The following is a 15,176-nucleotide window of genomic DNA, read 5'->3' on the forward strand; positions in this document are numbered from 1 at the left end:
GTGTCTTCAAATGAATATTTCATACTGTTAATATTGATTGTTGGTGAATACATTTAGTGAGTTCCTCAATTGCTAGGAAAATCATATGAAGAGAATCTTTATTCAAAATTATATTCAATTTCAAAGAACTTTATTAAAATTCTTGGATAGATTCATTGACCATTATAATACGGTGCAGGTATATAATCATGTAGCTTTTGCGTAATTTCCTTTACAAGGAGGTTACTGTTGTAATCTTTCTCTCCTTCTCTCTCTCCCCGCCCACCCCTCTCCTCCCTGACCTCCTGGTATGAACCACTCTACATCCTGGAGTGTGGGTTAGAATGTTGTGATTAGCTGCTGCCGCCAAGCTGGAAGCACCTGTTGTATTTACGACAATAAACCTAACGTTGGAACTTACTAATTGGTAGAGATTTATTACCACATTTATGGCGACGAGGACGGGATACTGAGCCAGGGTCAGTGTGGTGTTTTCCCCTGGATATATTTGACGCTTGAGCGGAGCAAAGCAACAAGGAAGTCTCACCCAGTTCATGAAGAAGAATATTCGGTCTACCTCGAGGCCGGTTGAGAGCGGAGACAAGGAGTTAAACCGTTGATGTTGAGGTGAAGCGTATGACTCAAGGCAACGGTGCTCTGATCCAGGCGGTGAAGAGATGTTCATCGGCACCAGGCTCGGTCCCCTCCGTGGTTTGTGAGGACTGTTATGCTGTGGGCGAGAAGCAGGGAACTCTCGTGAGGAGAAGACGGAGCAGGTCTTGTTCCGATCTTGCGCAGAGTCGTTGACGGGAAGTTCCGGCCCTGAAAAGGGGCAGTAGAAGGAGGACTTCGTTTGCCTAACCCTTCATGTGTGAAGGTAGGAGGGAATAAAGGAAAAGGAAAGCGGAGGACTCCTGGCGGTGGTTTTCCGTTCCGGGTGAGGAGATGTTACTTGACACCATGCTGAGTCCCCTCCGTGGTTAGTCAGGACATCCAGCTTGTGGTTAAAAGCGAAAAGTCTTTGGGTGAGAAGACGGAGCAGGTCTGGCCCAGACCTAGCGCAGAGCAGTCGACGGGAAGCTCCGTTTCAGGGGACGCGTTTTGGAAGGAGGATCTCGTAATTTGCGCTCTTCCGCTGTGGTGTGGAGAGGGCGGTTGGAACGGAAGGCACTCCATGTGGTTCCCGAGCGAGTCGCACAGGTCTGTGAGGGGAGCTATGGAAGCTGCGCGAGGATAAAGGAGTGGAGAAAGGAACGCAGTCCACCTGAAAGAAACGGTCGTCAGGTGAGCGCCAAGACTGCGAGTCGTGAGTGAAAGACAGCATTTGGGAGTTGTTAACCCATAATCTCGGAAGCATAGAGGCGAGCAATTATCGGCCTCAGTGAATGTGAAATAATTTTAAATTAAGGGGAGGAAGATTAACCTCAGCTGTACTGCATAATTGCATGGAGTAATTGAAACGCTAGGAGGAGCGTTCGAAGAAATGTACGGTGTGGAAAACGAATGAAGCTGTGCTGGGGCAGTGAATGGTAGCTGCATAAAGAAGATATTTCATTGAGTGGTGAAGAGGAGTAACCTCAGCCGTACTACCTAATTGCAGGGAGCCACCGAAACGCTAGGAGGAGCGTTCAACGGAAGGTACGGTGTGGAAAACGTATGAAGTTGCACAGTGGCCGTGTATGGTAGCTGCATTGAGAAAGCATTTCAGGAACATAAAGTTTAGCGAGCTTGGGTTCCAGTGATCGAAAATTAACTTGGGCAATACCTTGAGTGAAGTAACTGTCAGTGATTATTGAGGAGGAGAGAAAAGGAAAACTGTACAAGGGACAGAGGGGGTCGTCTCCCCGAGGTGAGTTCATTGAAGTCAAACAAATAATAGGAAATTAATATTATGGGAGCAAAGGAGGTGAGGTGATATAATAAGTGACCACCTATCAGTGGTAGCACCCCATTAGAGTTCAGACGCAGGATCCCTGTCTCTATATCCTAGTACATATGCAACAGGGAAAACCTGTCAAGGAGTAGGAATTGAATTTCGGGTGTCGTGCCGGGCACCTAGCTTCCGACCAGTCCTCAGTTGTTAAAGGTGTATTGGTTCCATTCTAAGGAGGTGTGTGTGTCATTCAAAGACGAATGCCTGACGGGGCAGTTTGGTGCGAAGGGGGAGAGCGTTAAGGCAACGACGACGTTTGGAGGCGATCGCCTTAAGGACAGGCGGTTGATTTATTAAAGCACCAGGACTCAGGTTGTGCAACGATAATTTAAGAAAATCCTCTGAGGAACGTGGGGTTTGCAGGGGGTAAGTGTGAGAAGTACCCAGCACCCTGCGAGTATCTCATAGCGAGGCAGTGTGAATTACAGTCACGTCCCTTTTCATTCCTCTAGCCCTCTGTTCAATACGCACACAGTCATAACAGTCCTGTATTTGCCATCAAGATTCACCCTTCGGTGTGTAGTTGCACATAACCTGACCGTCCCATTTCGGTATCCAGTCAGAGTTTATTTGTTCCTTGCCATTTTGCGGAAGGGTCACCTGAGCAGTCCTCCTGGAAACTCTTCTGTAATATTCATAGTGAGCTAATGCAAGTGCATGATATCATTAAGGGCCCCTGGGGCAACGTGGCCAAAAGATAACAGTGCTCAGTAGTGATCAGTGTGGGTACTGTAGTGCTGCATTTGTGGATTGGTGGCACATTCCGTGGAAGAGAAGAGGTATTGCAGCACACCCAACATGGAGTGGGGCCGAAAGTACAATCTCCCTCCACCTGAGCCGTTCATGGAGGAGGTTAATAAAAACATTGCAGAGTGGAGGGAGTGGAAAGTGTATTTTGAAAACTATTTGTCCGTTTTGGAAGAAGAAGTAGCATCCTTGTCACCGGAAGCTAAAGTGGAAATTCTACTCCACAGCTTAGGTAAGGGTGGAAGGAAAATGTATCACAACATGGAGAAAGTTTTCATGTCAGGTACTGATAGAAACATGTATGAAAATATTCTGAACGTTTGGGACGAATATTATATACTAGCCACTAGTGGAATGGCACATATGGATGAAAGTTTCAAGGAAAGAATGGAGGGCAAAGAGGATATCTGAGCCAGCAAGGTAGCTCTGAGATGCACTGTTTTAATAGAAGAAGTTGAGACGGAAATGATTACTGACACTGGTTCGAGATATAGCATGGTAAGCAAAAAAGATTGGGACAGAAAATTTGCAAAAAAATATGGCAGTGAACTAAAAGAGGCCAACACAGTCCTGAAAACATATGCAGGGGAGGATATACAGATTATTGGTTACAAAGTCATGGATGTAGTTTATAAAGAAAACAAAACGAGGAGTACTATATACATAACGAGAGGTAGTATCAACACACTAGGGTGGAGAGATCAACAGAAGTTGAGGATTTCATGGGAAAAAAGAATAAAAGGTCACATAAATGAGCTGGCAGAGTATCAAAGCAAACAAAATACCAGAGGAGAAACTGTTGACGTTCGCATGCGACCACCTAAGATTACGGCAGCATTTGAAAATACTGCAAAGGAAAAGAAGTGGGAGAGTGAAACTATTAGGGATGAACACAACAAGAAAAAAAACACATATCAAAGCCAGGTGGAGGAAAGAGAAATACGTAAGAAACCAGACAGAATGGACAGTAGTAAACAAAAAGTGAAGACGGGTGGAAATTTGGGAAGACTGGTGGTGAGTGTAGATACCACAACCAAAGAACGAGGATGGCAGATGAATAAAACCGACCAGTCCGTTTGCAAAGTGATGCAGCACAGAATGAAGCCGGATGGGTTCCAACCCAAGTGGTCAGAGGAGCATATGGACAATTGTGATCTAGAAAGAGTGAGAGATGCAAGATATATCGAGCCTAAAGGAGAAATAAAAAATGAATACTTACAAGGGATCGAGAATGGAATGACGGAAAGGAAGTGCAACATAAAGCCGAGAGACCTAGAAGGATCCCCACTAAAAGTTAAGGAAGGGAAGAGGGGTCCAGTATATGGTATGTGGAAGAAGCCGAAGTGCAAGGGCTCAGAAGACACGTATGATTTCGTGTATGGCAAACCCAAGAGGGAACAGCAGGACACACTCAAGCCTGAGGAGACTCATGCAAATGATCGGGGGCCGTCTAAAACTAAATGCGACAAAGATGGCAATCATAGTCATGACCAAGGAAGTGGGAGCAGAAGGAGGCCCAGTCCCGGTATTGATAAGTACATGGAAACGGAAGTTGGTTTCATCAGTGGTAGCCTTAGGGGTGCGTCCTGGCACAAGCTACTGCCCAGAGAAAAGGATTGTACAGCCATGCTAAATCTTCTGGTAAGGGATGGTAATTCCAGCAGTAGGAGTTCGGAATCCCAGGGAGAAATAGACGGAGTAGTAAGCTTGGACATGGGAGAGCTAAATGGGAAAAGGTTGTGATGCCTTGATTTCACCAACATGGGGATGCCCGTAGTGTTACATAATGCATACATTGATTAGCTTCATCTATCGTCATGAGTGGCACTCCCTGTTGGTTCCAGACTGTTCCAGTTGCCTAACGTTTGACAAAGTAACCGCATAGCCTTCTTACTCCTGTTCTGAGTTTTTTAAAGGCACCAGACTTTTACAGTTGTTTAACGCTGGAAATGCAACCTCGTAACTATTTCAAATTCACGTGACAGTTACAGTTGATTAACATAGGAAATGCAACCTGTTAACGCTTCCTATTTCTATATTAATGTTTTAAAGAGTCTTACCATATCTCTGCAAATGTATATGAGAACAGGGACACTCACCCTATTGATACAGAACTTGCTTTGGGACTATATACGCATTTTCCCCCATCCCAGCCTACCCTGCGCATCTTCTTCCTGCACATTCTCTCTCCATCTTTTCTAAGGGAGGGAGGTGTGTTGTAATCTTTCTCTCCTTCTCTCTCTCCCCGCCCACCCCTCTCCTCCCTGACCTCTTGGTATGAACCACTCTACATCCTGGAGTGTGGGTTAGAATGTTGTGATTAGCTGCTGCCGCCAAGCTGGAAGCACCTGTTGTATTTACGACAATAAACCTAACGTTGGAACTTACTAATTGGTAGAGATTTATTACCACAGTTACCTAATTTACTTAACTCTTTGCGGATCTCACCAGATTAGAAAGTGGTCCTGTAAGTGCAGCGATTAATGATAAAATGGCAGATAAACTGCGTTGTCATCCATTAGCGGGTTGATTTCAAGTGAATCCCTTATTGAACGAGTCTTCACCACTGAAAACAATGTTCGGAATCGTCAAATCTAGGTCCACGCCTGGCGGAGAGATGTTTTACTTCCCTGTGTATGAAGTGACTTTGGTCTAAATACTGGATATGACCAGGCCATGATCTGGCCACTGGGTGTCACTGCTGCTAATGCCCACACTCGCCTCTAGGTGTCACTGCTGCTAACACTCACACTCACCTCTGGGTGTCACTGCTGCTAATGCCCACACTCGCCTCTAGGTGTCACGGCTGCTAATACCCACACTCGCCTCTAGGTGTCACTGCTGCTAATGCCCACACTCGCCTCTAGGTGTCACTCCTAATACCCACACTCGCCTCTAGGTGTCACTGCTGCTAATGCCCACACTCGCCTCTAGGTGTCACGGCTGCTAATACCCACACTCGCCTCTGGGTGTCACTGCTGCTAATGCCCACACTCGCCTCTAGGTGTCACTCCTAATACCCACACTCACCTCTGGGTGTCACTGCTGCTAATGCCCACACTCGCCTCTAGGTGTCACGGCTACTAATACCCACACTCGCCTCTGGGTGTCACTGCTGCTAATGCCCACACTCGCCTCTAGGTGTCACTCCTAATACCCACACTCACCTCTAGGTGTCACTGCTGCTAATGCCCACACTCGCCTCTAGGTGTCACTCCTAATACCCACACTCGCCTCTAGGTGTCACTGCTGCTAATGCCCACACTCACCTCTAGGTGTCACTGCTGCTAATGCCCACACTCGCCTCTAGGTGTCACGGCTGCTAATGCTCACACTCACCTCTAGGTGTCACTGCTGCTAACGCTCACACTCGCCTCTAGGTGTCACTCCTAATACCCACACTCGCCTCTAGGTGTCACTGCTGCTAACGCTCACACTCGCCTCTAGGTGTCACTGCTGCTAATGCCCACACTCGCCTCTAGGTGTCACTGCTGCTAATGCCCACACTCGCCTCTCGGTGTCACTGCTGCTAACGCTCACACTCGCCTCTAGGTGTCACTGCTGCTAATGCCCACACTCGCCTCTAGGTGTCATTGCTGCTAACGCCCACACTCGCCTCTAGGTGTCACTGCTGCTAACGCCCACACTCACCTCTAGGTGTCACTGCTGCTAATGCCCACACTCGCCTCTAGGTGTCACTGCTGCTAATGCCCACACTCGCCTCTAGGTGTCACTGCTGCTAACACTCACACTCACCTCTAGGTGTCACTGCTGCTAATGCCCACACTCGCCTCTAGGTGTCACTGCTGCTAACGCCCACACTCGCCTCTAGGTGTCACTGCTGCTAATGCCCACACTCGCCTCTAGGTGTCACTGCTGCTAACGCCCACACTCGCCTCTAGGTGTCACTGCTGCTAACACTCACACTCACCTCTAGGTGTCACTGCTGCTAATGCCCACACTCGCCTCTAGGTGTCACTGCTGCTAATGTCCACACTCGTCTCTAGGTGTCACTGCTGCTAATGCCCACACTCGCCTCTAGGTGTCACTGCTGCTAATGTCCACACTCGCCTCTAGGTGTCACTGCTGCTAACGCCCACACTCGCCTCTAGGTGTCACTGCTGCCAATACCATGCAGTGACCACTATGTGTCACTAATCCCAAGGGCGCTTTAGTCACTGCGTGTTACTGCTGCTGATGCCCACAGTCGCCTCTAGGTGTCACTGCTGCCGGTGCCGCACGCATGTCAATGGGTGGCGCTGAAGCCAATACCATAAATGTTGCCAGTTCCTCTTTGGTCACTGGGTGTGGTTGCTGCTCATCCCATTATTGGCCTCTAGGTTTCACTGTGATTAACACATGCTCGGCTAGTACTTGTCACTGCTGCACATCTTTACACGTGAAAATAGCTGCGTGTGTCCAGTTCCTTGCTCTGGTAACTGTGTCACTGCTGCGAATGCCTCTTTGGTCAAGAGGTGTCACTGCCTCAGATGTTTTATTCTGATCACTCTGCGCCAAGGGTACCAGCGCCATTCTCCGGCCACTCCCTGCTGCAAACACCTGCCCTCGCCAGCAGCTGCATGTGTTTCCACGGCTTGCTGTCGCCACTACTGATAGTACCCTAAGATCTCTCTGCATGTTTTTGCTGATGCCACTGTGAGCCACTAGGTGTCCCTGTTGCTAACATGTAGTCCAGCCAGTAGGTGTACCTGCTGCATATGCGTACACTAGCTAATACCTGCATATTAAGTCCATACCTTGCTCTGGCCACTAGGGCCTAGATGTAGGTAATTTCATTTTACCACTTCTTAAATACCGAATTTTACCGATTCAGTATTTAAGAAGTGGTAAAATAGAGGGGGGGGGGGGGGGTGTAGGTATTTCAGAATCGGTAAATGCCGAATCGTAAAGATTCGGTATTTACCGATTCTGTAAATACCGATTCGGTAATGCCCATTGATTCCTATGGGCATTGAAGCCCATAGGAATCAATGGGCATTACCGAATCGGTATTTACCGATTCAGTAAATACCGATTCCAGCAAGGGTGCAGGGGGTGTCACTTTGACACCCTCTAGCACCCCAAATACAGGCATGTGTGCCATGTGGCACACAGACATGCCCTAAGGGCATGTCTGTCTGTCACATTGCACAGGTGTGCATGCACACCTGAATTCGGTATTTTACCACACAATAGGATTGTGTGGTAAAATACCGACTCTTAAGGGGCTGTGGCACTGTAAACTGTGCCACCTACATTTGTAATTACCGAATCGGTTTTACCGATTCTGTAATTTTCAGCCCCCTACATCTGAAAACCCTAATACCGGTCGGAAACGGCAGAAATCGTCCGTTTCCGACCGGTATTAGGGCTCCTACATCGGGCCCTTAGTGCTGACGACTGTCAATGTCATTCTACGTCCACCACACCCTCCCCAGCCCTCCACCTCCACACTCCTCTGACCCGCGGGGGCCAAAGGCAAGCCTTGGCACCTGCAAAGCTGCACACACAGGGGTTACACCACGCCTCTGGCACATGTTTCATAGGAGGGATGGAAGCGCCTGTACCTGCCACCTGGACCCAGTTGTTGTCCTGCAGTTTGTAGATGAAGTTCGCCTTGTTGACGCACCAGACGCCGGCGGGGCCGACCGAGGCGTGGATGGCCTCGCCGGGGACATTCACCCACGCCGACGAGTCCCATGTCCAGATGGTTCCGTTGGAGCCCACTCCATACACGGCCCCCGCTCCGGCGTCGATCTGTTTCAGCTTCCCAGGAAGCACGCTGCAGTCCGGGTCTGGAGAGAAGGGCAGAGAATGGAGAGAGAGGCGTTGAGCAGGCACCACTACTTGTAATCTGACTGTTCTCGCTTGACATGATTAGAAATGTGTGCTTATCGGGTATGAAGTATGTCCCCACTGCATAGGGTTAAAGAAGAGACAGAAGATGTGGCAGAGCGCCAGAGCTGCTGACTATGGAACTGAATTTGAATTGTATTACATTTGCACAGTTACTTAAAACCATTGCAATACAAGTTTTAGATAATACAATAAAATCATGATTTAATAAAATTACATATTTGCAAAAATTCATAGCTCCTTAAAAGGTTAAAACAGTTAAATTGCTATTGGGTACAAATGACTTTGTTCTTCAAACACATAGTTCTCAATGTAATTGATGCGTTCTGCCCGGCTTCAAACTCTGTCCGGGCGGTACTACTATCCAAAAGGAGACAATATTGAGAACCCAGTCCAAGTGCTTATATGGAGATTTCCCAGGTCGACCTTAATGGTGGCAGTCTCGTGTCTTAGTTAGGAGTGCGCGCAGTATCGCGGCTTCCCCTTGACCTAGGTGGAGTTTAAGCTTTTGATGGCATTTTTTTCTCGGCTGCATCTAGGAATCTCACTAGTCTACAGTTTAATTGAGGCGTTGCTGGGTCAAAACATGCCAAAACTGCTTGTCTCCTTGAGCGAATATTCCTTTGGTTTAAGGGAACACTTAGCAGCTGTCTCCTTTCCTGTGTCAGCTCCTTGCAGGAGCATAGTAAATGGGTAATATCGCCCTGGCCATTTTTGCCCAGACTACAAGATGTTCGAGATGGCTCCCAAGGCGAAATTTTAAGAATTTTAGTTTCTGTGGTTTTGGGTAGCCCAGATTGAAATATTTTTGAGGGGCCAAGGCTTTGTAGTTGTTTAAAGTCATCCAGGCATGCGATCTTACTGAAAAAGTTGCTTTGTCTTCCACCAAAGCCAGCTATTTCAAGGATTTCCACACTAATTTCTTAAAAGCTGAATGATGGACCAGCGTGTTCCAAATGGCCAAGAGTCCAGTGCCTGCTAGAGCCTCCTGAAGATAGCATCTTGCAGGTGAATCCTCGATCTGCTGAAGATCTTGCCATAGAAGTTTCTTTACAGTTTTGGGAGTCGATAGTCTAATTTTGTTCCAGCAGTTGATATTTGCGCCGTATCTGGCCCATGATTGCTTCAATAGGCCGAATTCGAGTCTGATTTGTGCCGGGGAAGTGTAGCTTGGGAGGTTAAAGGTGGTTCTGTATGCTTTTACTAAGGTTATGTCCAGCAGTTTTGCATCTCTCCCTCTTAAGGCTTCACTACCATAAGTAATTGTGGGAAGAATTTTGGCCTGTGCTACTTTTAGTAGGGGGCTTAATTTTGGGCCCAGTAGTTTAGATGTTAAACTTTTCATGGTTAATGTTAGTACCAATCCCTTTCTTGTGATCTCCTCTAGGTGTCGGACAAATGATCCTTCCTTATCAATGTAAACACCTCGGTACTTATAGACTCCCGCTAAGTCTATTCGTGTGCAGCCAAGCTGCCAACTTCTCTCTGGCAACTTTGGAACTGGGGAAGAAGGTTCGAGTCTCGGCGTCTGCTCAACCATCCTGTGATCTCTTAATCACTTAATCTCCCACTGTTAACAACAATGAATATGTCCTTGTGTAATGTAACTGGTGCTGATGTAACGTGCCCAATACCTTCGGGTCCAGTTCGCAATATATAAAGCTGCAAAAAATCGAAATATCATCATTCAAAGAGTCTGATTACACTGCACGATGCAAAAGAGACAGTGGGAACACACACATAATTCACAGAGTCCGTCCACACTGCACGATGCAACAGAGACAGAGGGAGCACATGATTCACAGAGTCCGTCCACACTGCACGATGCAACAGAGACAGACGGGAACACATAATTCACAGAGTCCGTCCACACTGCACGATGCAACAGAGACAGAGGGAACACGTGATTCACAGAGTCCGTCCACACTGCACGATGAATCAGAGACAGAGGGAACACATGATTCACAGAGTCCGTCCACACTGCATGATGCAACAGAGACAGAGGGAACACATGATTCACAGAGTCCGTCCACACTGCACGATGCAACAGAGACAGACGGGGCACATGATTCACAGAGTCCGTCCACACTGCACGATGCAACAGAGACAGAAGGGACACATGATTCACAGACTCTGCCCACACAGCATGATGCAACAGAGACAGAGGGAACACATGATTCACAGACTCTGTCCACACTGCACGATGCAACAGAGACAGAGGGAACACATGATTCACAGAGTCCGTCCACACTGCACAATGTAACAGAGACAGAGGGAACACATGATTCACAGAATCCGTCCACACTGCACAATGCAACAGAGACAGAGGGAACACATGATTCACAGACTCTGTCCACACTGCATGATGCAACAGAGACAGAGGGAACACATGATTCGCAGAGTCCGTCCACTCTGCACAATGCAACAGAGACAGAGGGAACACATGATTCACAGACTGTCCACACTGCATGATGCAACAGAGACAGAGGGAACACATGATTCACAGAGTCCGTCCACTCTGCACGATGCAACAGAGACAGACGGGACACATGATTCACAGACTCTGTCCACACTGCACGATGCAACAGAGACAGAGGGAACACATAATTCACAGAGTCCGTCCACTCTGCACGATGCAACAGAGACAGACGGGACACATGATTCACAGACTCTGTCCACACTGCACGATGCAACAGAGACAGAGGGAACACATAATTCACAGAGTCCGTCCACTCTGCACTATGCAACAGAGACAGACGGGACACATGATTCACAGACTCTGTCCACACTGCATGATGCAACAGAGACAGAGGGAACACATGATTCACAGACTCTGTCCACACTGCACAATGCAACAGAGACAGACGGGACACATGATTCACAGAGTCCGTCCACACTGCACGATGCAACAGAGACAGAGGGAACACATGATTCACAGACTCTGTCAGGCCCGGACTGGCCGTTGAGGGCAAGGGCACCGGGCAATCCCCCGGTGGGCCGCATGGTTGGGGGCCGGTTTTGGGCCCCTGGGGCCGTTTTTGTTACAGGGCCGTTATGCTGCAAAAACGGCCCTGTAACAAAAACGGCCGAAAACCGGCCCTGTCACAGAGCGCGGTCGCACCTCTCCCCCCTCCCCTCTCCTCCCGGAGGGGGGAATGGGGCCGGCCGAGCACTTTGCCAGGGCCGGTTCTGGTTCCCAGTCCGGCCCTGGACTCTGTCCACACTGCATGATGCAACAGAGACAGAGGGAACACATGATTCACAGACTCTGTCCACACTGCACAATGCAACAGAGACAGAGGGAACACATGGTCCACAGAGTCCATCCACACTGCACGATGCAACAAAGACAGAGGGAACACATGATTCACAGAGTCCGTCCACACTGCACGATGCAACAGAGACAGAGGGAACACATGATTCACAGAGTCCGTCCACACTGCACGATGCAACAGAGACAGACGGAACACATGATTCACAGAATCCGTCCACACTGCACAATGCAACAGAGACAGAGGGAACACATGATTCACAGAATCCGTCCACACTGCACGATGCAACAGAGACAGGGAACACATGATTCACAGAATCCGTCCACACTGCACAATGCAACAGAGACAGAGGGAACACATGATTCACAGAGTCTGTCCACACTGCACGATGCAACAGAGACAGAGGGAACACATGATTCACAGAATCCGTCCACACTGCACAATGCAACAGAGACAGACGGAACACATGATTCACAGAGTCCGTCCACACTGCACGATGCAACAGAGACAGAAGGGACACATGATTCACAGAGTCTGTCCACACTGCACAATGCAACAGAGACAGAGGGAACACATGATTCACAGACTCTGTCCACACTAGGTCCGGATTGAGGTGCATTATTAGAGCCTCCAATGTGGCTCCCTGTCCTGGAACATTAAGGGTTGTTCTAGGTCTGGATTGAGGTGCATTATCGGAGCCTCCTGTGTGGCTCTTAGTCCTGGAGCATTAGGCATGGTTCTAGATCAGGATTGAGGTACATTACCAGAGCCACTGGTTTGGGTCTCAGTTCTGGAACCTTAGGCATGATTCTAGGTCAGGATTGAGGTGCATTATCGGATCCTCCTGTATGGCTCCTAGTCCTGGAGCAATAGGCATGATTCTAGGTCAGGATTGAGGTGCATTATCCGATCCTCCTGTATGGCTTTTAGTCCTGGAGCATTAGGCATGATTCTAGGTCAGGATTGAGGTACATTACCAGAGCCACTGGTTTGGGTCTCAGTTCTGGAACCTTAGGCATGATTCTAGGTCAGGATTGAGGTGCATTATCGGAGCCTCCTGTGTGGCTCCTAGTCCTGGAGCATTAGGCATGATTCTAGGTCAGGATTGAGGTGCATTATCGGATCCTCCTGTATGGCTCTTAGTCCTGGAGCATTAGGCATGGTTCTAGGTCAGGATTGAGGTACATTACCAGAGCCACTGGTTTGGGTCTCAGTTCTGGAACCTTAGGCATGATTCTAGGTCAGGATTGAGGTGCATTATCGGAGCCTCCTGTGTGGCTCCTAGTCCTGGAGCATTAGGCATGATTCTAGGTCAGGATTGAGGTGCATTATCGGATCCTCCTGTATGGCTCCTAGTCCTGGAGCATTAGGCATGATTCTAGGTCAGGATTGAGGTGCATTATCGGAGCCTTCTGTATGGCTCCTAGTCCTTAAACCTTTGGTGTGGTTCTAGGTCAGGATTGAGGTGCATTATCGGATCCTCCTGTATGGCTCCTAGTCCTGGAGCATTAGGCATGATTCTAGGTCAGGATTGAGGTGCATTATCGGAGCCTCCTGTATGGCTCCTAGTCCTTAAACCTTTGGTGTAGTTCTAGGTCAGGATTGAGGTGCATTATCGGAGCCTCCTGTATGGCTCCTAGTCCTTAAACCTTTGGTGTGGTTCTAGGTCAGGATTGAGGTGCATTATCGGAGCCTCCTGTATGGCTCCTAGTCCTTAAACCTTTGGTGTGGTTCTAGGTCAGGATTGAGGTGCATTATCAGATCCTCCTGTGTGGCTCTCAATACTGGAACATTGGGCATGGTTTGAGGTTAGGATTGAGGTGCCTTATCAGAGCCTCCTGTGTGGTTCTAGGTCAGGACTGAGGTGCATTATCAGAGCCTCCTGTTCTGGAATTGCAGCGCGTACTGTGAGATGAGTATTGATTCATGCTGTTAGAGCTCTATGTGTGGCGCTACAGTTCGGGAAGAATCGTGGCGCTACAAGTCAGTATTGTAGTCACTGAGAGCTCTGGCTGGGAGTGTCCAGAATGGTAGCAGTAGTGAGGGGCACTGACAGCTGAGAGTCGGGGTCTCTGTATTGGAACACTTGTGGGCGCTGCAGACAAGGGCTATGGCTGACAGGTGGAGCTCTGTCTGTGACCCTTACTTGACCAGCAGGGGGCGCCGCGGGCCAGGGTCGAAGCGCTTTAACAGAGCTGTGTCCCAATGACTGAATGTCACTGGTGCTGCAGGTGAGTGCGTGGGTGCACATTCGGATTCTACACAGGTCTCTGGGGGTCTCCCCCCACCCCAGCCCCCCTGGAGACCCCCACACACTCCATCATCCTGACAATAACCTTCTCCTACCTGCATTCGTCCCCAGCAGCAGCAGCGCCGCCAGCAGCAGTAGGGCCTTCATGGCGCTTGGAGCAGTGATGGGCGGGTGGGGGCCAAAGCTGCCTTCTTATGTGCAGAAGCGAGGCCGGCCCCGCCCTGCACACACAGCAGGAAGCCATGCATACCTGGGCGGGGGACACCCACTCCCCCAGGGTAAACACGCGGGGATAAGGCAACTGCACGCTTCGGCGTGGCCACGGCCATTGCAGGCGAGAGGTCCCATTCCTGGGCTGGGCGGGCTTCCTGGGGCCTCGGATGGGGCCATTCCACAGTGCCTTGAAGCTGTGAGACCGGTCCTGTGCGGCTAGAAGCCAAGGAGCTGATCAGGGCTGCGCTATGCAGTTACCCGGAAATGTAACATAATATATCATCGGGGTGTGACCCCACGGGAGCCATGAGGTCCCGCCAAGGTTATGTGTCTGCAATTTTATTGATTTAGCGCTTACTGCCCCCGATGAGGCTTCAAATCGCTTCTTGGCGAGAAGCACGCTGTTCTGGAACCCAAAAAAGATTCGTTGTGAATTAGTATAGGGAATTATGAGTACATTTTAGCTGTGGACAGGTGAGTGGGATTGAAAAGGATAGTGGAGGGATAGAAGACTGAAGGGTCTAGAAAGTGTTACCTTGGAGATTATAGTAGAAAATGAGGTTTGGGATGAGTCAAAGGGGGTGTTCATAAGGGGGGGATTCAGAAAGAGTTGTTTGGAAGATCATACTAGTAAATGAGGATTGAAGTGAGCCAAGGAGGGAAGGATCTGGAAAAGGTTAATTTGGAGATCAGAGTAGTAAGATGATGTTTGGGAAGAGTCAGAGAGTGGAAACAGAGGATATATTGAGAGAGGTTTAGGGTGAGACAAAGTAGTGCATTGGAGAGAGTTAATGATGTCCCAGTATTTCATTACAGAGTCTGTTCTGGGATTTTGGGGCCACAGGTAGAAAAGGTGCCATCAATTAACCATTAATCCTCTGCGATTGTTGAAGCAATATTTTCAAGAAGCAACTTTGCTGGTGCA

General features: G+C 48.8%; 1 protein-coding gene across 1 annotated transcript in view; it reads right to left on the bottom strand.

Annotated features, from left to right (window-relative positions):
- The window catches only part of LOC147706554 (fish-egg lectin-like), a 40,116-nt gene extending 25,665 nt beyond the window's left edge, over positions 1-14,451 (bottom strand). Inside the window, exons 1-2 of the mRNA XM_086933024.1 lie at positions 14,134-14,451; positions 8,227-8,454 (exon numbers count right to left, since the gene is read on the bottom strand). Coding sequence (XP_086789150.1) covers positions 8,227-8,454; positions 14,134-14,185 — 280 coding nt within the window. The 5' untranslated portion in view covers positions 14,186-14,451. The remainder of the gene's footprint in view (positions 1-8,226; positions 8,455-14,133) is intronic.
- Between the last annotated feature and the right edge of the window lie 725 nt (positions 14,452-15,176).

This window comes from Lissotriton vulgaris, chromosome 7, assembly GCF_964263255.1.
Source record: "Lissotriton vulgaris chromosome 7, aLisVul1.2, whole genome shotgun sequence".
NCBI lineage: Eukaryota > Metazoa > Chordata > Amphibia > Caudata > Salamandridae > Lissotriton > Lissotriton vulgaris.